The 22,731-nt window shown below is 41.2% G+C and overlaps 1 protein-coding gene and 1 long non-coding RNA gene across 2 annotated transcripts; both read left to right on the top strand.

Annotated features, from left to right (window-relative positions):
- Positions 1–944: 944 nt before the first annotated feature.
- On the top strand, positions 945–20,069 carry Fam98b (family with sequence similarity 98 member B). Its single transcript, XM_051144365.1, has 8 exons — positions 945–1,088; positions 5,001–5,146; positions 6,291–6,425; positions 7,394–7,572; positions 10,077–10,157; positions 10,992–11,108; positions 16,605–16,772; positions 19,686–20,069. Exons 1-8 carry the CDS (start codon positions 1,018–1,020, stop codon positions 20,067–20,069), a joined length of 1,281 nt encoding a protein of 426 aa, XP_051000322.1. The 5' UTR covers positions 945–1,017.
- Positions 11,424–12,284, top strand: LOC127188017 (uncharacterized). The gene is made up of 3 exons (XR_007830517.1): positions 11,424–11,457; positions 11,620–11,673; positions 12,052–12,284. It is a non-coding gene; the product is annotated as an uncharacterized LOC127188017 (long non-coding RNA).
- Positions 20,070–22,731: the final 2,662 nt, after the last annotated feature.

Consider the following 22,731-nt stretch of genomic DNA (forward strand, 5'->3'; position numbering starts at 1 on the left):
CTCTCTCCCTCCCTCCCTCCTCCTCTCTTTGTCTCTATGTCTCTCTCTGTTTTGTGAGACAATGTCTCACTTTGTAGCTCTGCCTGGCCTGGAGCACACTATGTAAACCAACCTGGCCTTGAACTCCTGAAGATACACTTACCTCAGCCTCACCGATTCAGGGATTAAGGCATGTAGTGGCCTTGCTTTTATTTCTGGAGGGTGTTCTTACTGAATCTGGATTTGTAGCTACTATTGGGATTTTGTTGCTTATACATTCGTATATGACCAGAAACACAACACAAAATCTATGTATGTATTTGAGGTGACTCTACAGATAGATGGGTGGAAAGGACAGACCACCTATTTGATTCTACATTCACAGTGAAATACTACTCTTGATTTCTTCTTATTAAAGCTGGAACACTGCTGCATATATTGGCTCAATGGACTTATTTATATGCACATGCTGTTACTTTCTAGCTAGAGATAATTTTGGTTTCCTTTCAGAATTTTTGTTATAAAAGGCGAGACCTATGTGTGTGGGTGACTGGAGAATTGCCTCATTGGTTAAGAATGGTGGCTGCTTTTCCAGAGGACCTGATCTGATGCCCTCTGTGGGCCTCCTCCAGAGCACCGGCACACACTTGGTACGTACAAGGAACAAGCGCGCGGGCACAAGCGCGCGTGTGTACACACACACGCACACGCACACGCACACGCACACGCACATAAAAATTAAAAATCTAAGGTGGAAGAGGGTTCAACACCTATAGAATCATGATATTAAAAAAGATTGACTTCAACACAAAGATGTCATTTTATTATGATCACACGGCTTATGTTTCATTATTAAAAAAAAAAATGTCTATTGTTGCAAACCCGGTTTTAGATTGCACCAAGCATGGATTATTTCCAGGCCGGGGCCCCTAGTGCTATTCTACCGTCGCCATGGCTACCCGCGCCGGAACCTCGGCGCGATGACGCTGGTTTCCGGCGGGAGTTTTAGAGTGACGAACAGCTTTGGGCCAAGCGACCATGAGAGGGCCAGAACTCGGGCCCGAAACTAGCATGGAGGGGGACGTACTGGACACACTGGAGGCCCTGGGGTGAGTGCTCTCGTGGACCGCCGCCTAGGGGAGCATACGCCGGCGCAGCGCGTGGCCACTGCGGCTCGGGCGCGCGCGTCTCCCTGGCCTGGCGGTGTGCGAGCAAGTGCGCAGGCCTGTGCGCTCCGGCTAGCTGGGACCCAGCAAGCCGGCGGGAAAGTGCGGCTGCGGCCAGGCTGTGCGGGCCTCGGTCCCTCTGTCCTGCCCATCACGTTCAGCCCGCAGCCTGGTCTTCCGGGGCCTCGGGGGCCTTTTGTGTGGACCTCGATCCCGCGCCCGCCGCACCGCGGTCGCCTCTGGACGGCCGTGTCCCACGCTGTTCAATCGGTGGCTTATTCAGGGATACGGAGGACTCACTCCCGCTAGACAGGAGACTCTTAGTTGCGTGTGAGCCCCTACATTGAACCTTCTCCGTTCCTTAATGCATGTTTGTGTGATAGGCAGGGAGAAAGGACAGTTTTCAGACTGATATTGGAAGTTTATAATCCAGGGCGCTAGGTGTTATGAGGCCCCAGGGTTGATGGTAATGAGGCAGTTTGGACACGCATTATTACTTGCGCTTTTCCATGTTTGTCTCGTGAACTTAACCCAGCTTTGTCAGCTTTCTTCACTGCTCGATCCCTGGCAACATACCAGAGTGGGGTCTGTCCCAGTGCCTGATTAGGTAGGTATATGAGTGAAGAAAAAGTTGAAAGGAGTGTGCATACTTGTAAGCAAAGGGCCAAACTGTTGAGGGTTATTAAAGACATCTCTTACTTAATGTTGGTGCCATCTGCACAATCGTTTCTTTTTGGGATAACTGTTCCCAAAGAAGCTTGAAATTGTTAGCCCTGCCCCCTTACTTTTGTTCCTTCAAATTTCACCATACCTCTAGCAACTGTTGATAATGCATACTGTGATGTTACCCAGCATAACAGAACCTTGCATTTACTGGATCTTGAATAAAATGTTTGTTAAAGGAAAGAACAGAACCAGTGATTATTTTAGGGCCGTTTGTGCTTCTGTGAAATTCTCTTAACTAATAATATGAAAGTAAAGTATCTTGAAGTGTTTGGGCTCCAGTTTGGATTCCAAGTCAGACATATAAAATTTTGGGGCTCTTGTACGTCATTTATGGCATGGGAAGAAAATGGTTTTATTCTCCTTTGATTCCTTAAACTTATTCTTCCTACCATAGGGTGCAAGAAAGTGAAATTTGCTGTGATTTTGACATTTACTGAGAAACACTTCTTTTGTATTCAGTATGGAGAAGTAAAACAGTTGCACACTTTAGAGTTGGTATTTCTTGGTATGGCCAAGGACAAGATTTTGAAGTTTTAAAAATCCCCTCTATGATAATGAAATGTGGAAAAGAGTAGTGATAGTTTATGTTGCAATTGGTCACTGTCTTTTCAGATCTCCATGTAGACTGTGAATAATGTATTTTCTATTGTGATTAAGCCATTCAGTTTATCCGTGACAGTGCTTTATGTTGTCACGTAAAAAGTAAATTAATGAGATGACTTAAAAAGGAAAACTGTGAAAGACCAATGCAGAGACGTAGAGTGTTACAAAAGAGAACCGGTTAGGAATCACTTTGCTCTTCCATGAAATATGAGCATCCTTAAGCAGACGCTCTCATGCGTCTGTGATTCTGTGAACAGACCATGGCAGCTAATTGGTCTGGTTGTGCCTTGTAGCCATGCACACAGCTGATGAAAAGATTCTGGTCTGGTATATACCACCGGCTCACTGACTCATAATCTTCAGAGGTATATTATGGTCTTGCAGAGGTTATGAAGCCTCACAGCCTAGGTTGAGAAGCACTGTTTATTTCAAGAATTTATGAGGCATAGGTGTGTCCTGGACACTGTTCTGAGGAGTCAAGTGGTGAGCAAAGCAGACTTGGTTCTTGGTTTCATGGAGCTCACAGTAAAAACAGATGTTGCTGTCTAGTTAAACGCTGATCTAAGAGCTTCAGGAGAAAGAGCAGGGTGATAGAACAGGAGGCTTATGGGTTAGTGATAGATTCCTGAAGAAGTGGTAGTTGAGTTGAGGTAAAAAGGAAGAGTAGGAATTAGCTAAGAGAGAGGAGATGGCATTAGAAGGAAGATGGTATGCTCTGAATGTTGGTAGCTATGCAGACCTTGAACCCTTCAGGAGAATGCTGTGTTAGAACAAGAGGAATTTCACTAATACTGACTTGAACACATTGCTACAAAGATGAAATGATTTATAAATATGCATGTCTAGCCCTGTGTCCAACTTGCAATTTAAATCTCATTAAGGAGGCCAGAGGTATGCTGCCTGCCTCTGACTCCTGAGTGCTGCCACATCCTGCATCGCTTTTTTTTTTCTTTTTGGTTTTTCAAGCAGGGTTTCTCTGTGTAGACCTAGCTGTCTTGGAACTCACTCTGTAGATCACGCTGGCCTTGAACTCACGGAGATCTGCCTGCCTCTGCCTCCTGGAACACTGGGATTAAAGGTGTGCGTCACCATGCCAGGCACACCTTAATTTCTTTTCTTTATCTGCAAAATGTAGATATGAAAATATTCCAAGCTCACAGGCCTCTAATCCCCACCACTCAAGGCGGAGGCAGTCAGATCTCTGAGTTTGAGGCCACCCTGGTCTACAGAATGCATTCTAGAAAATATTCTTCATGAAATACAGGTCCTTTTCGATTCAGTACATAGTAAACACACAAAAGTGACAACTGTGGTAAGACGTGGGGATGGGTACCATTGACAACTGAGTGGTAAAACTATAGTAGAGAAAGTGTGTGATAATTTATTATCAGTAAATGTTGGATTTTATGTCTGCTTTATATACCTACATACTCAAGGATGCATAGCAAGTGCTCTGGAGAAGAAGGTCACAGGTAGGAAAAGCTTAAGAAGCTGTGCTCTGACTTCTGCAGCTCTGCCTGCAATGAGCTGTATGTGTTTGAGCAAGGTACCAAACAGCATGTAGCAGCTACCTTACCTCAAAGGGAAAAGGCATGTTTATATTTATGTTAAAAATAGTTGCAGATGCACAGCCCCAAATTAAATATGGTTCCCTATGGGGTAGGAGTCTGTGCAGAGGAGATAAGATTTAGATGGCAAACTAGGGGTGTGGTAACACACACCTGTGACTCCAGCACTACAGGCAAAGGCAGGAAGATTATGACGAGATCAGCCTGGACTCTGTAGTGGTTCGAGACCACTGAGGCCCTGTTTAAAAACAGACAAAAGCATGGGAAGTGAGATTTGCTGTAGAGCGAAGCTTCGTGCATGTATCTGTGGCAATGAGGGTAAACTTTAGAATGTAGTTAAGGAATTAAAGCGATGTGGATTTTCTCCTCAAAGACTGTGACCTGACAAGCCCCAGCTGGCTAGGTTTTGAGTACCCGGTATGATTTCCTTCCTGTTGGGCGGGCCTTAACTTGACCTAGACAGCTGTTGGTTTTAACACACTCGAGTTTGTACCTTATGGCTATCTTGCCATGCTGGCCAGTATTGTGGTTCATAGGTGTTGCAGCAGGGTAGGGCGGTCGATTGCTTCCCTCTCTTGGCAGGGTGCGTAGAACTTTCTGGTACTATGGAAGCTAGACTGCAGGAAGGAGGCTTCAGGTTAGATTCGGCTCAAATAATCTGAGTCCTATGTCCTTGGTGTCCTCAGCAGTGGAGGCTGACCATCAACTTCTGAGAGGGCTCCAAGGGCAAGAGCTGTGGTGTGTGCGGAGCCATGGAAACTCCTGGGACTATGAATCTGAACAGTTCTCAACAGAAGAAATTAAAGTGGGAAGGACATCCCCCCAAAATGTTCATGATCCTTAGCAGTGAGGGCAATGCAAATTAAAACAACTTCGAGATTTCATCTTACTCTCCTTGGAATGGCTAATATCAAAACAAGTTTTTGTCATTTTTAAACCACTGTTTCTTCCTTTCTAGGTATAAGGGTCCATTGTTAGAGGAACAGGCACTCTCCAAGGCAGCAGAGGAGGGGCTGTCTTCACCCGAGTTTTCGGAGCTCTGCATTTGGTTAGGCTCCCAAATAAAGTCCTTATGCAACCTGGAAGAAAGCATCACTTCAGCTGGTATGGCTGCCCTGCTCCGTCACCCTTCCACTTAGTAAAAGCAAATTGACCGCCCATGATTTGTAGTTTTGTCAAAAGTACGACTGCTGTATAAGTAAAAGTCATAATTATGAAGAACCTCAGTGCTGAGAATTAAAGAGTCTTTGAATTAAGTTTTACAGTAATCCAAAATTGAATCTTAAATTCACTACAAAACAATGAGCTGGGGCTGGAGACGTGGCTCAGTGGATAAGACACTGTCTGCTCTTCCAGAGGTCCTAAGTTCAATTTTCCAGCAACTACATGGTGGCTCACAACCATCTATCTATACTGGAATCTGATTCCCTCATCTGGCCTGCAGGTTCACATACAGATAGAGCACTCATACGTAGATAAATAAAATCGTAAAAAGAAGAACAAAACCAAAAAACTCGGAGACATCAATTTCAATGTTATTCTCCTTATCTCAGGAGAAGGATTCACATGGAAATTCTGTGATTCAAATCTCTCAGCACCTTATACAGCTCTGTCTTTTAACTCGTGTCATCTTGTAACTGGGGTCTTCCTGATCTTTTGTAGAATCAGACAGTCTGATAGGAAGAAAACTGAGTATTATTTTCTGAGGAACCAAGTAGCATGCTTTTCCAAAGCTGACTTCTAAATTATCTTTTTCTTTGTCATACATGACAGAATTCATTTGAAGCAAAATGAGACATCTTCATTTAAAGCGTGACTCAGGACCCTCTAATTATATTAAAGAGAGCAGTGAAGCTAAGGTCCCATGATCACATTCATTATCTGAATGTGGAGAAGCAGTAGAATTGGACAGTTGCCATGGAGCCAGTTTTTTGGTTGCTAATACTCCAAATGTGCAGCTTACCTGATTTCATGGAGACTCCAGTGGGAGAATCTTACAGAAACTTCAAGCAAATTAGACATGTTTCCAATCCTGTGCCATGTCCTCATCTTTACCTTAAATGCCACTTTTTGTGTGTGGACATTGTGGGCTTGCTCTTGTCCAAACCTTGCAGTACCTGTCTAAAGAGTGAGTTGAAAGTGAAGATCTGGAACCAGATGTAAACTGGAAACCAACGTGTGATAAATGTTATAGCAGTGGGTTATGTGGTGAGCGCTCAGTGAATCCGTATAACTTCTTCTCTTAAAGGGAGAGATGACCTAGAGAGCTTCCAGCTTGAGATAAGTGGTTTTTTAAAAGAGATGGCCTGTCCATACTCTGTGCTCATCTCGGGAGAAATTAAAGATCGCCTCACGAAGAAGGATGACTGCTTGAAACTTCTGTGTAAGTTCTCTTCCCTTGGACTTTTAAACGATGTCTTCAACATAGTTTTGTTATTTTCACACCAGAATTTACACACTTTGATTATTGAGACGCTAGATCCCTTACATGCTGGGAAGGCTTTTGTGTCTGGCTAAGAGTTGCGGTGTCTTAGATGTTCTTACATAAACATCGTAAACTGCAGTAGCACACAGCAGCACTCACAGTATAGTCAGTAAATCCCCGTGTTTGTGCTGTTTGCAGTAACTTAGCAAGTTTTCCTTTGCCTGACTCACACTTGACCATTTATGATGAAATGGCTAACTGTCATCTCTGAAGTCTCACTTAATTTTTTTAATTCCTTGGGAAATTAGGCTATTGTGCAGGTTACTTTATCTTCTTTGTAGTGATGGACATTGATAGACTGTTTAGAAACATTTATTTAATACCTACTCTTATACCAGGAACTGCCCTAGGCACTAGGAATACATCACAGAAAATAAGATAAAATACAGTTTGTGTCTTTGCGGTTCTTAATGAGGCTTGTTTTTATCATGGGAGGGTTGGAGTGTATATCAGTCTGTATTCCTACAGTTGCTCGCAGGAAGGGCTCCCTAAAGCATGTGTTTTGTTGAACTTTGCTATCTTTAGAATTCAGGGACAGTGGCTATTTGTCATTCAAGTCTCAGGCTGGGTGTGGTGGTACACACCTTTAATCCCAGCACTCAGGAGGCAGGGGCAGGGGGATTGCTGTGAGTTCAAGGCCAGCCTGGTCTACAAGAGAAACCCTGTCTCAAAAAACCAAACCAAACCAAACCAAACAAACAGAAAGGCGCTGGTATTCTGTAGCTGCTGTTCTCTTTGGTTCTTGGTAAATTAGTCTTGATTTTGCTATTGTTAATACTTGCTTTAAGTAAATTATAGTTCAGCAAAATTTTTCAAGAAATTTTCACGCATGTATTAATGTTATTTTCTGAATCTTTTTGCTACAGTGTTTTTAAGTACAGAACTTCAAGCTTTACAGATACTACAGAAGAAGAATCATAAAAATTCTCAGTTAGATAAAAACAGTGAAATTTGCCAGGAAGTTCAAGCTGTGTGTGATGCCCTCGGGGTCCCCAAGTCAAACACTTCCGACATTCCACACCTGTTGAGTCAAGTGGAGTCAAAGGTACTATACATAGGTGTGTGTGTGTGTGTGTGTGTGTGTGTGTGTGTGTATGTGTGTGTGTGTGTATGTGTGTGTGTGTGTGTGTGTATTTATTTATATATACTTAATTTTATGAAAACCTCAACTAAGTGCTAACATGTCAATTCTGTGTGCTAAATAAAGATTTTCCTTTTAATTGTGATTGATATATGTACATATATGTGTGTGTATATATATACATGTATATACACACATACACATAGTCTATCAATTTTAAGAGAAACTTAAAAAATTGTGTTACTAGAAGTTTGTACTGGTTGTGGAGCCCTTGCCTACCATATGGAAGGTCCTGGGTGCCTCCCCGGCACCAAACAAAAACACTCCCCCAAAGCTTTATATGCAAGCTAAGTTTTGGATGTATATTTAATACATACAATTTAATTGTAGTAATATTTAGGAACCATATCTTAATGAGTGAGTCCTAAGGCTTTGCCAGAATTTTCCATGATAAAATTACTTTGCGAAGTCAAGGATTGCTTGCTACCTAGCGTTGTAATGTAATATAATGAAAGAAGTGAATATTTTGCAAGGTGAAAAACACTTGGCTCCCCCACCCCCCTTGGGATAGTCACACTGTGCTTTCTTTGGCAGTAAGCAAGCATACTTTCTTGATTGTTTAGCAAGTGTATATTGTGTAGCAACTGAATACATAAGTACTGTGATGGGAAGTTAACAGCTATCACCTTGTGCCTCCTGCATTTTACCTTATCCTGTCCCCTGGGCTATTCACCTAAAACAGCTCCCTGTGCCATTCATTTCCTGTCAGAAGTAACAGTTTCTATATTTTATTTTTTCTATATATGATGTTTCTAGAAGGCACTTTGTTAGGATTGAGAAAGATAGGTTTTACTTTCTAACTTAAGCTGTTCAGTAATGTTCTGAATATTTGCATGCTGTGATGAAAGGTGTTTCTATTGCTTGCAACCTCCACAGGAGGAGACTGAGGCTCTGTTCCTCACTGTGCTAGCTCTGATGTTGGATGTAGAGGCACTCAGCCCCAGGGCTGCTGCTCATAGCTCACTCCATAACAAGTTTACTAGGTTTCACTGCAGTTCGTGTCCACCTGAGTAACCCCTAGTTAGTAAGAGATGTAAAGTAAAGTAACCCTGCAAGTAGTTTTGATGTTTGGGGAGTTACAGAGACAGCATGTTTTAAGAAAATAAAGGAATTTAGAAATGGTGCAGCATCCTGTACGATACTGTGTGGTCCTATAGAGGTAGATGGTTCTCAGGATTAGAGGGTTTATAATTTGGGGCAGTGCTGCATGGGCTTCTTCTAAGCTAATGTTTAAAAATAACTCAAAATACAACTTGCATGTCAAAATTCACCCATATTAAATGTATAAAGCAGTGAATTTTAGTCTGTTTTCTATGCTGTATAGCCATTATTACTAATTATTGACTAATTTTAGAACATTCTTAACACTCAGGAAAAAAACCTTGGTCCTGTTTACAGTCATTTCTTATTATCATCCCAGTTTTCAAGGTGATTTTTAATTGTTTTGAATATGTTTTGTTCATTTATTTTGTTTTCCCTGCATGCATGTATGTGCACCAAGTACATGCCTGTTGGATCCTGTGGAGTTGGGGTTACACATGATTGTGAGCCAACATATGCTTGCTGGAAATTGAGCCCAGGACCTCTGAGAGAGAGCAATGAGTCCCCTTAATCGTTGAGCCATCTCTTCAGCCTGACTTTGAATTCTTAAACATTACTGCTTCTGATTGTTTGCTCTGGTTACTGTTTAATAAGACAGTGATCAACTCCCCAGAGCCCAACTTAGAATTTTATTCCACAGTCAAGTACTTCAGGATAAATTACTATTATTGGAATGATCTATGATGTTACTAAGGCAAAAGCAATTGTCTAATATCCTATTTTCAAAATAAAAATGACATCCCAAATCAGTGGCTCTACAAAAGCAATAGAGATGTTTGTGTCAGGATTAGAGCTTGTCCCCTGCTGTCTTGTGGGGCGAAAACAGAATCAGTACATATTATAGTATTTATTTGAGAAAATTTATGTGCTTTTTACAATGTCTTAGTTTTTCTCTTGAGAATTTACCAGGAAGTAAAGACTGCCATCTTGAGAGGGAATTCCATCTGGACTGAGATTTTCTGCTCTGGCCAGAATGCTCTGTGGTTTGGATTAATGTAACTGGCACTTCTTGTGTACTGGGGACTTGTCACTGCTGTGACCCTGTCTTGTGTACTGGGGACTTGCCACTGCTATGACCCTGTCCCCTGCTGGGTGACACTGCTGTAACCCTGTCTCCTGCTGGGTGACACTGCTGTGACCCTGTCCCCTGCTGGGTGAAGGTGCACTTTAGTCGGTTCACTAACACGGTTATTACTTGGTGTTCAGAACAGCACATCAAATATTAAGATGGTTTAAATTATATATATATATGCACATATATATAATATATATATGAATATATATTAATCTTTTATATTTACTTTTAGGTGAAGGATATTCTCTCTAAAGTCCAGAAAAATCACGTGGGGAAACCACTGCTAAAGGTTGATTTAAGCTCAGAACAGGCAGTAAGTGCTCCTTTTACTAGTTTTATAACTAAGTTAGGGCGTAACTGTATTAGCTCATTTTAAACCTTCTTGTTACTGTAAAGAAATACTTGAGGCAGGCTATCATTGTAAAGAGACTTAGCTCTGAAGATTAAAAGTCTAAATTGCATAATGCTAGCTCTGGAAGGAGCCGTTCTTTGTCTCTGTCACTTCCTGATGGATGGCAAGGCTGGTTTGTGTACTTGAAGAAGATATCAGAAGAAGAGTCATGAGGTTGGCATCCCAGAGTGCTTTCCAGGGTCACACCTACAGTTGACCTTAGACTCCCCTGGGCCCCTTCATACAGGCTGTCTATGCTTTCTCATTCCCTCCTGCACCTGACACCATGAGGGGACAAGCAACATCCTGTCCACTGCACTGACTTCCTTTATAAATGGACATTTAGTGTTTTGGAGAATTAGAATTGATATTCTAGAATAATCTTTCATAACACTTTAATCAAGTTATTAATTTAAAATATCTACCTAGCCAAGAATATTTATAGTGGCCAATATATTAGCAGAGTTGTGACTTGAAAGGGTAGTTTGTGAAGCCGGCAGGATGGGCAGTTACTGCATATTCTTTCCTTATTAATGTGAGTTGATTAGCAAATTGATGTTTTACTTAAATAAGTATATTTAATGAGGATATGATAAGCATTTTAATAGCTTCTGAACACTATAAATGTTTTATCATTGAATATTATTTAAATATCTTCTCAGTCTCTCATTATTTAAAGTATAGTGATTTTCAGGCTTCCTCTCTGAGCAGAATCCAAGAGTCTAATCTTTGTGGTTTCATCCCCAAATTCTTTAGGAAAAACTGGAAAGAATTAATGATGCTCTTTCCTGTGAATATGAATGCCGCCGCCGGATGTTAATGAAAAGATTGGATGTGACAGTGCAGTCATTTGGATGGTCCGATAGAGCAAAGGTGAGGTTCCACTGGTATCCTGTAGGTGGCAGTGTGGGACAGTTCCTATGGCAACATCTCTGCTGTTAGTATCTAGGCCACATTCACACTTTAATTCAATTTTGAGACACATGTTCAGTTAACCAGTGCTTTTATATACAGTGATGTTAGTCTACAGGTTCATGTTTTCTGATGGCATATCCTCTTTTTCACCTTTGTTTTTAATTTGCATGGTTTATTTATGCCAGCACACAAAGGAGTATTTCTGAGAGCGGCTTGAGGTGAGTAACTTATGAGGAAAACAGCACAGGAACAGGTTGAGGTGGTATTGATGTAGGAACAGGTTGCGGTGGTACTGATGTAGGAACAGGTTGAGGTGGTACTGATGTAGGAACAGGTTGAGATGGTACTGATGTAGGAACAGGCTGAGGTGGTACTGATGTAGGAACAGGTTGCGATGGTATTGATGTAGGAACAGGTTGAGGTGGTACTGATGTAGGAACAGGTTGAGATGGTATTGATGTAGGAACAGGTTGAGGTGGTACTGATGTAGGAACAGGTTGAGGTGGTACTGATGTAGGAACAGGTTGAGATGGTACTGATGTAGGAACAGGTTGTGGTGGTACTGATGTAGGAACAGGTTGTGGTGGTACTGATGTAGGAACAGGTTGTGGTGGTACTGATGTAGGAACAGGTTGAGATGGTACTGATGTAGGAACAGGCTGAGGTGGTACTGATGTAGGAACAGGTTGTGGTGGTACTGATGTAGGAACAGGTTGAGATGGTACTGATGTAGGAACAGGTTGAGATGGTACTGATGTAGGAACAGGTTGAGATGGTACTGATGTAGGAACAGGCTGTGGTGGTACTGATGTAGGAACAGATTGAGATGGTACTGATGTAGGAACAGGTTGAGATGGTACTGATGTAGGAACAGATTGAGATGGTACTGATGTAGGAACAGGTTGAGATGGTACTGATGTAGGAACAGGTTGAGGTGGTACTGATGTAGGAACAGGCTGAGGTGGTACTGATGTAGGAACAGGCTGAGGTGGTACTGATGTAGGAACAGGCTGAGGTGGTACTGATGTAGGAACAGGCTGAGGTGGTACTGATGTAGGAACAGGCTGAGGTGGTACTGATGTAGGAACAGGCTGAGGTGGTACTGATGTAGGAACAGGCTGAGGTGGTACTGATGTAGGAATAGACTTTTTGAGTTTCTTAGGCCATGAGACTGTGGTGAGTCCTCTCATTTAGGAGAGTTGAGGGATGGAGAAGCTTTTTAGAGAGTTTGCTGTCTTTAATCTTTACCTAGTGTTAGTGTGGAGTTCTCCTCATACAGTATGATGGCCCCCTCATCATACTGTAAGAACTTTCCAAGCAGGAAGTAGGAGCAATCATAGGACTTTCCCTGTCTCAAGGACTGCTGTTCTGTGCTCTGTGATGTCCAATATATGACAATCATTGATTCATCTAACAGATCTTAGTCAGTAACCTTCAGAGGGTGAGTCTGGTGCCTGTTACTGTTATCAACTTTGACTACAAGTGAGGTTCTGATTTTACATCCTTGTTATTGTTTGGCTGTTCTTCCTGTGTTATATCACTTGATGTCACTTACACCACTATGGTTTAATATCTTTCAGGGTTCATATGCTAGAAGGTTGGTTCCCACCATGGTGGGGTCTAGCGAAATATAAGCTATCTGCCTTCATAAACGGTCTAATTGTGGTCTTGAGGTTTGGTGTTACAGGAATGAACTAGTTTTCGTGAAAGTGGGCTGTTTAAAGTGAAGCTGTCATAACTTGACCCCTCTGCAACATAGTCTTTTTTTCTTTCCACATCTTTTCCATATTGGATGTAGCTAGGGAGGCCCTGCCACCATGCCATTTGGACTTGCAGTCACTAGAATCACAAGCCAAATAAACCTATAAATTATCCAGCCTTAGGAATTTTGTTAAAACAACACAAAGCAATATATGAGCATCATTCAGCTAGTGTCTAGCCTGGGCTAGACAGTCTAAGATGTGGGTTCACGTGTCTGTGCTCTTAGGATCAACTCGTGTTGTGCTGCTTGTATTCTCTTCTTGGTCCTGTCTCTGTATGGCGGATTGTGTAGTAAACCAGTCCTGTTTGCAGTAACAACAGAAACACCAAGGCAGCTGGCTATTAGCAAGAAGATGAATTTCTAGACACTTAATTTTGGGGGGTATTAATCTGAATGGAATGTTTTTCCTATTTTTTTTTCTGAGAGTACTCTGTTGATACATATGACAGCTATTTAATACTGATTTTCGTATCCAGTAATTTAACTGTGTGTTTATTAGGTCTAAGAGTTTCTAGTAATCATAGCATGTTTTTAAAAAGAATCATGTTATTTGCAAATAACGATAGCTTAACTTTTCCTTTCACATTTGTTATCCTTGTATGTCTGATGTGTCTAACTGCTATAGATAAGACATGAAGCACTATGTCAAAGAAGAGGGGGTAGTGGGCACTCCTGTCTTTATCCTGCTTTTAGCACAAAAGCTTTCAGTTTGCCTTCCTTTACTGTATTGTTGGCTGGAGTTTTGCTATACTGTCTGTTACGGCATGGTCTGGTGCTTTGTATTTGGTTAATTGCTTGCCCCCTGAGATTCTTACGGTTCCATGAGCAAACTCTCACGTGTTTTTCCTGTGCGTTGGGGGTTATTTCTCTACATTGCATGTGACATATGACTATGACATGTGTGGATTTCATCTCTGGTTGTATCTGGAGTTCTGTATGCCTCTTGTGTTTAAATACTATTTCTTTCTCTAAGTTTGGGAAATTCTCTGCTATATCTTCAATAAATGGTCTCATTTTAGCTCTGAACTTTCTTTTACACCAGATTTCTTAGAAATTTCATTCATACTCCTTAATATTTTCCTCCTTACTTGTCGGCTTGTGTTTTTCTCTCAGCTTTGCCCTCTAACCCTGAAGCATGTTCTGCTATGTGGTCATGTCTATTAATGATGCTTTCAGATTTGTTTAACCATCTCTAAGTATTTGTCTATTTCTTTTTCAGTGTTTCAATCCCCTTGATGAGTTTTTCCTTCATAATCTGGTCATCTGCTTCTAATTTACTGACTGACATTCACTTTAGAGAATGTCTTGTTGAGGTCTTAGATAGATTTCCTTAAGTTGTGCATCTGTTTTTTGTTTTTTGTTTTTTTGGGGTTTTTTTGTTTTTTGTTTTTTTGGGGTTTTTTTTTGCCTTTCTATGGTCATTAATTCTTTTAAAAGTCTTTGAATTATTTCTCCGACACTTAGATGTCTTATCTCAATAGTTTCGGATTATGGTGTTGGTCAGTTGGAGATGGGTCATGGATGGTAGCTGTGTTGCCTTGTGTTTCTGTGTTGTGTTTTCTCCATCTGTCCCTAAGTTTTGACTTCTTCTTCAGTCCGTATGAATGTGATTGTTATATTCTTTGATTCTTCCTAGAGCAGTGTTTCTTAACCTTTCTGATGCTGTGACTCTTTAACAGTTACTCCTGATGTGCTGACCCCATCCATAAAGTTAGATTTGTTGCTACTTCATAACTATAACTTTGCTACTGCTGCACATCATAATGTAAATATCTGATACGCAGGATATCTGATATGCGACCCCTGTGAAAGGATTGTTTGTCTGACAGACACAAAGGTCATGACCTACAGGTTGAGAACTGTCCTAGAGGGATGTCTTTGTGAGTTATGATTTCAGCTATAGAGACTGGTGAAACTTGGGGTTGATTGTCAAACGGACTCTCTGACATGACTCTGTCTCCTGGCTGTACACCAACAGTACTAAGGGTTGGGCTGCATGCTAAGCCTGGAGACAACCATATGGAGTCAAAACTTTGGTCTGTCCTTGGAGTGAGTCCATGAGCCTACTAGGGGCAGGATAGCAAACACAGATTCACTGAACTCTGTGTATTGTCTGGGGACTATGGTCAGAGTACAGGACTGAAATAAGCTTTGGGACACAGAAGTACTGACTCTCAGCCCTGTGGTGAGCACTGCACAAGTTAAAACATCACAACTGCACTGGCCTTAGAGGCCACTGGAGCCAAAGCTCAGGCCCTGCTTGGGTCTCTGAGGCTAATATGGCTGGAAGTTTGGTCATATGATATTTCCAGATCCCCTGGAGCATATTTCCCAGCTTCTCTCTGGACCCACTGGAGAAGAAGGCCTACATGCACAGTGCTCTCTGGATCCTCAGGAGCTGGAGGGCTGGATGTGAGATGTTTTCTCTCTTTCTGTGTCTTTTTGCAGATTATGTTTACCATATGATCCTATGATTTGCTTAACTCTAATTTTATACCTTTCCCTATATTATTATTTTTCATTTTGTTTTGTTTTGTTTCTGTTTTTTTCAAGGCAGGGTTTCTCTATGTAGCCTTGGCTGTCCTGGACTCTGTAGACTCAGAGATCCACCTGCCTCGACCTCCTGAGTGCTGGGGTTACAGGTGTGCACCACAATGCCTGGCTCTTCTATATTATTTAACATCAGCAATTTTCTATATTTAAATTTTATAACTTTCATAGTTTCCTGTAAATTTTAATGTGGATTATGATAGATTCTTAAGAGGATTTTTTACTATGTGAAAGGTTATTAGTTTTAATACTTGAAGCTCCTATATACAAGTAAATACTTTTCTCTCACTTTCTCCTAGTTCTGAAAGCATCACCAACTTTCTTGTTAACTTGATAGATAAGAAGATTGACATATTAGGAAAATTGAACTTGCTCCATGAGTCTATTTGTCATTTGAATTTCCTGTTTTCTGTTTCTGTCTTGATGTTGTTTCCTGTGTCTTCCTGATTTCCTTTTGATGGCACTTTTTTGTTGTTAAGAAAGTTGATGCATCACTTTAAGAATATTTCCTCAATTTTCTGATGATTCTATTTTAAATCCTTAACAGTGTGGTATGTTTTTAAATTTAAGATAAAACTTAAATACTGACACACTTAATAAGTGTAAATGTTAGCTTTAAAGTGGTATTTTTATTCATATTTATATTACATATTAATATATGGTAGGACTCTAAGAATCCTTTAAATCATTAAGTTCTTACATATTTAGTTTCTGGATTACCCTTAGCTTTTTATTTATTTATTCTTTAAGGAAGAATGTTTCTGTTTTAAATTCTTTTATTTATTTGTCTTCCTTAAAACCATTCCCAACAGGGCTCTGTCACTCTACATGTGTATGCTAAGCTGAGTAAACTGACAATAGCCAGCACCTTCATCCAGATTCCTGTAGTCCGCACCATTTCTTCTAGTTTGGATGTTGTTTCTGCAATATTAGTTTGTTATGTTAACATGAGCAGAAGTATTTTGTTCTATTGTATTATTTCTATGTATTTGACTATATACATTGCATTGGATATTGGGACACTTTCTTTTTCTGTTTCCTTGCTTGTACAATATGAATTTTCTTCTTTTTAAAGATTATGATTGTTACTGCTTTTCATTCAGATTTACTTCTGTCAATTTTCCTCTCTCACTCTTATTTAGGCAAAAACAGATAACATAGCAAGAATTTACCAGCCCAAGCGTTATGCTTTGTCACCCAAGACAACAGTCACGTTGGCACATTTGCTTGCTGCCCGTGAAGATCTGTCCAAGATCATTAGGACAAGCAGTGGCATCAGTCGGGAGAAGACAGCGTGCGCCATTAATAAGGTTGGTTTTTCTTTCAGGTTGCTGGAAAATGAATTTACAGCTTTCTGGTTTGTTATTTTTAGAGATTTTTGCCTACTTTTTCATGTCTTGATGGATGAGAAAAGAGTGGCACCGGGACTTAAATCTGTTTGTACTTTATAGTTAATTTCACAGTGTGAACCTTTCAGTTTTTGTAATCATAAAGTAAACAAAGCTCTCTCTGCATTGGAAGGTTGAGAAATGCTTTTCCTAGTAGCTTTATCATGTTTGCTTTATCCATTTGGTTAGTAAGAATCTTCAGGACTTGTTGCCACCACTTACTTGATTTGTTGTTAAAATCTCTTTGAGCATTCATTTCCTGGTGCGGGGTGTGGATCCACTCTTAGGACGGTGGTCTTCATGATGGTTAAGATGCCTGTGATTTGGGCTGTGTAATGCAGCGGCACCACAGGTGATCCCAGAGTGTCGCCATCAGCTTCAGCAGAAAGTTTTCTTTATCTAGTTGAGCATCCACAGGCAATTTTATGACTAAAGAACAAAAAATCAAAAGCAAGGATGCAAGTACTTGATGAAGATTTCTTCGAACTTTGCTCTGAAATAGGATTTCTTGCCAGGGGCATTTGCTTTCCCTACCTCTCCCCGCCACCCCCTGCGTGCTAGGCCATTGCTATTATACTAAATCCACATTGCTGTCCCTTAGGATGGTTGTTTAATGTTAGCCTTTTCTGAGTTTTTAACTTCATAGTTTATTTCAGGAAGAGCTTGTGAGCTGGTTTTGGACAGCATCTCTGTGTGTTTGGTAGAAGTCATATGAGAATAATAGCTAAGATATATTAGGTGAGATATATATGATTTGGTAATTAGGGCATTATTGTTGGGAATTAAAGATTCTTAGATGTGGAAGTTTGTTGCATAGTGAGATTGTATTGGTATTAGTGTGTATCTCTGGCTGGCCTTGAACTCAAAGAGATAAAAAGCTTAGGCCACGATGCCTGACACAATGCAGCATTTGTGAAATAACTGCTTCTATGCACTTAAAAATACTTTCAAAAATTTATAATATAATTATCAGCCCCTATACCTTTCTTCAGTCCCTCTCATGTAACCCTCCCCCACCCCCTAAACACCTGAACCCTTACTCTCTCTAATTCATGGCCTCTTTTTTAAGGTAGATTTGACTAGAGGTGACATTGCAGGCTAGTTGATTCTCTGGCTGCTTTGGTTGAGGGGTGAATATTTTGCCTCGCCTTCTGCAAAGCAGGAGCAAGAAGCTGTTGGATTCCCCTTGGCTGTGCCAGAGCAGGGGCAGGGGTTGACACCCCCAGAGTTACCAATGGTCTTTTACTTTGTCATGAGCATGGAACATAGCTGATGCCTGCAGAAGGGTGGAAACCTCAACTCCTCCCTAGTTTATCCTTCTGAGTGTTGTTAAAAGCACCGTTAAGGGAATGGATGTTTGTGTGCATGCTCCCTGTCAGGCAGTTTTAGTATCCCTCATTCAGAATGCTTCTGTTTTAAATTCTATTAATAAAGGTTGACATTATAATTAAAAATATATATATATATAAAGATATAGTGATCTTAGGGTGAGACCAGTGTTAAAACAGAATTACTTTTGCGTATACCTTATACAAAACATTTGTGGGTAATTTTCCGCCATATCCTTTTGTGTGCCTGTGCTTCTACTGTGCAAACCATGATATCATTTGTAGAACTTTTCACTGCAGCATCATGTGGGTGCTCAAAATGTTTTGAATTGTGAAGCATTTTACATTTTGGATTTAGAGGTAGGATGTAGGATGTCTGTGCCATAACATTATAGTAAGTACATCGCTTAAAGTTTCCCCAGAGAAAAGAGTAGTTGAGGAGGCTTTTCTCTGTCACTTGTTACATGAAAGACTTTGTCTGGCGAGACTCACCCCCAGATTCAGAGCCTAAACATCAAAGTACGGATACCACCAAAGTCCAACTTGATGAGCCAATGAGTTTTATTGGAGTTACTTACAGGAGCAAAAATGCCTCATAGACAGCTGTATTTCCAAAACCCACCCCAGCATGGGTGACAGCCACGAAAACTGGGAACCGGAACAAGGTGCACAGCACGCAGGCAGCTCAACAGGTTGGAGAGTGTCCTTTCCAGCTGGCTCAGTTGGTTTGAGCCACCTCCTGGCAGCTAGGCTGGTCTTCCTTTCTTCTTCCAGGGAGCAGGACTAGTCTCCCAGTGGTCTTTGCAGCTGGCTTGTCTGATTTTGCTCAGCACTGGCTTCTGTTTACATACTCTCTGGGAAGGAGGGCCTAATGAGTCTGGAAGTTTCAGGGACTTCTTGAAGCTGTTGTGAGTTGTTTACTTCCTGCGATAATGAGGTTCTGTTGGATGGAATGTTTCCCCCCAAGAGGAAACTGCTACAAAACATACTTGGGATTAGTGTTGCGTTCAACTCCATCTTATTTACCCCGTATACACTGATGAGCTACAATGTGCCTGAGGAGTGCAGTCTTACTGGATAACCCATTGCCAAATCAACACCTGTGTAAAGTTCAGAGTTGTTCATGTACAAATAAATGAATTTGAAGTTGAGTAATGTAGGTTATATAGTTTGTGTCTTTAAAAGCATTTTGCTAAAACAGTTGTTAATGTGACAGGTACCATGTTTGTCATAAATTTTGCTAAGCAAATTTTATGAGAGAAAATTATAAGACTTGCTTTTAGGAATACTGTTATAGTTTGTTTAAAAATAATATTGTATTCTAAAGAATTTGTCAAACATCACAGTTATATTTTCAGTATTAGTTATACCATGTTCAACCCTTTCTGTTATTCAAAAGATTTGGCTTCTTTATTTAGAAATAATAACTTTAATATTATTTGAAACCTTTGCAAATTTTAACTTTGAAAAACAGAAACTTAAAGAAAACTCTTTTTCCCCCCTGCAGGTCCTCATGGGAAGGGTGCCTGACAGGGGAGGACGGCCGAATGAAATTGAGCCACCGCCCCCTGAAATGCCCCCTTGGCAGAAGAGACAAGATGGCGGAGGGAGGGGTGGCTGGGGTGGTGGAGGTGGTGGTAGAGGAGGTGGTGGGGGTGGAAGAGGTGGATGGGGAGGTGGAGGTGGAGGAGGATGGGGAGGTGGGGGAGGAGGGGGAGGAGGATGGGGAGGAAGTGGTGGGGGTGGTAGAGGAGGTTTCCAAGGCAGGGGAGACTATGGTGGGAGGGGAGATTATGGTGGAAGAGGGGGCCATGGTGGAAGAGGGGGCTATGGTGGGAGAGGTTATGGAGATCCATATGGAGGTGGTGGTGGTGGGTATAGAAGATATTAAAAACTGCAGATGTTAGAAAGCCTCTCAGTAGGTACAGTAGATGTAGCGTACTGAGGAGCATACTTGAACGTCACCCTGAGGTAGATCATGTCAGTGTCTCTGTGGAAGGCATTCTTGAATACAGAAGGCTGTTTATATTAATGGGTGATCCTGCAACATAATTTTTTCCATATTCTGTGTATGAAAGCATGCTGTGTCTTTTTAAAAAAAAAAAGCAAAAAAACCACCTATTTTTAAAAATGTAAATATTTATTACCAGCAACTTGGAAATGGAATGTATTTTATTGTCATGATTGGTTTTAGACTGTAAACTGGTGTTTTGTTCAGGATTGAGACACATAAATGACCCCCACCTGTAACAGAAAGGAATCTAGACTCTTGTCTTTTTGTATTCCTGTGGATCTGTCCTGTTAATTCTATTTTATAAGAGAAGTGTCTAATATTTGTGCTTAGTAGGCAGTTGTCATTTTTTTTTTTTTAAATAGAGTTGAAGTTCCTCTGGTCAAGTTCTTATTAAATTTCTGTTGTCAAAGTCATCTTTATCTCACTGTGTATGTGGCTTTTTGCCAGTTGGATTTGAACCTGTGTGACTGACTGAATAGCTGAGTTAAAGATTGTAAGAACTAGAGGCAGTGTTTTCTGGACACAGCGGAGCACGTACACATGTGGCTTCATAGCAGATGTGACAGCACGCACAAGTTTTAACTACTGCAAAATCAACATGGAGTTGGGAGATGTTGTTGAGGGCTGTTTTATGACTGGGCTAGCGACATCCCCCAAATCAAGATGGAGACCTAACAATTTATTTAAATGGCATTAGCACAGTAACTGGGCAGGTACAGTTTAAATGGAATTTTAAGCTAGTCTGGTTACTCCCTAGGTAATCCCCAAATTGCTTGCCAATAAGTCATCCTGTCTGCGCTGGATCTGCTCCATCAGGCCATGCCCACTTTCTCATTCTTCCTTCTCCTGGCCTTGTGGTCCCTACCTGAGAACCCCAGCCCAGGAACCGAAGCTCAGCCTATCTCTCTCCTGCCCTGCCACAGGCTACAGCCGTCCTTTATTAGTCAATCAGTGATAATAAGGGAGTGCAGTTTTACACATCATTCGCTGTACAGTAGACTCGCTGTATGTGCTGGATAGCAACCAGATCTTGGAGGCTAGTAGTTAGCATTTAAATACACAGCAGCACCAGACTGCCCCCTAAAGGGAGGTCTTCATAACCTCCTGGTCATCAAGTCCTGCCCCCTAGCTGAGGAGCTATTGGCAATTGATTACTGTTGGGGGAAGGCGAGCCACTTTTCTTCAGGTATGTGAGTCATCTAGTAGATGTTCTAATCCCTTGCACACGGAGGCAGCTCTAAGTGGACTCAGTTTAAAAACAAGCAATCAAAACCAGAAGTACACGAAGTTGAGAAGGAAAAGGTGTGTGTGTGTGTTTAGGGGAGGAGAGTAGAGTTAATCAAGTCACACTATATTCATGAGTGAAATTCTCAAAACAGTAAAAGAGGAGGAAATGAGATCAGGATTACTTGAAAGGAACAAAGGTACATAATGACGTCACATGATGCTTGAGAAACAACCTGTTCCTACAAAATACCCTCACTTTAGATACCAGGTCCTAAAAGGCAGGCTGCATTGCAGGACTGAGGCCGTCATCTCTAGCTTCCGTGTGTCAGCATATCAGTAAGGTATCCTTGGAAAACGCCAACCCAGGCATGCTGTATGGTCATTGGAGCAGTCAAAGGCTTGGTGATCAGGAGTTGTGAATTCAGATTCTGGTACTAGGCCATGATTACTTTGAGTGGGAATGACTTTAGTTCTCAAAGATTTGTTTGCCTTCAGTTGAGAAATAAGAAAGGAGACACCCTGGTGACGTCATTCATTCATAAAGACACAAGCACAAGCACTACTTCTGGAACACTGAATTTAGACTGTAAACTGGTATTTTGTTCAGGATTAAAACACATAAACTATAACAGAAAGAGATTTGTTTCCTTTATATTCTTGTGGATCTGCCCTATATTGTTAATTCTATTTTACAAAATAGAAGAAGTGTCTAGTATTTATGCTATTGTGAGTGGTTTGTATTTTTCTCTTAGTGTCAAGAGGAAAGGAAATAGAGCTGATGTCTTAGTTAGGGTTACTATGGCTGTGATGACATCCATGACCAAAAGCAGTTTGGGGAGAGAAGGGTTTGCTTGGCTTACATATCCTGAGTCACAGTTCATTGAGGGAAGCCAAGGCAGGAACTCAAACTAGGTGGGAACCTGGTGACAGGAGGGATGCAGGGGCTGTAGAGGAGTGCTGCTTACTGAATTGTTCATTCGATTTTCTTTTATAACCCACGACCACCAGTCCAGAGGTGGCACTACCCACAATAGGCTTGACCCTCTCCCATCCATCACTAAATAAGAGAATGCTCTACAGATTTGCCAGCCTGCAGCCTGGTCTTATGGAGGAACTATTGCAAATAAGGTTGGATGCCTATAGCTTGTGTCAAGTTGACATAAATCTAGCCAGCACAATTAACCCCTTGTCAACTGGACACACAAAGAGATCACTTTTAAGCCACAACCTTTCCTTTCTTGTTCATCCCCAAGATCACACATTAATAAAGACAATATAAAATGTTGTCAAACTTTTAAAAGTCTCATAATGT

Source organism: Acomys russatus, chromosome 4 (assembly GCF_903995435.1).
Source record: "Acomys russatus chromosome 4, mAcoRus1.1, whole genome shotgun sequence".
Taxonomy (NCBI): domain Eukaryota; kingdom Metazoa; phylum Chordata; class Mammalia; order Rodentia; family Muridae; genus Acomys; species Acomys russatus.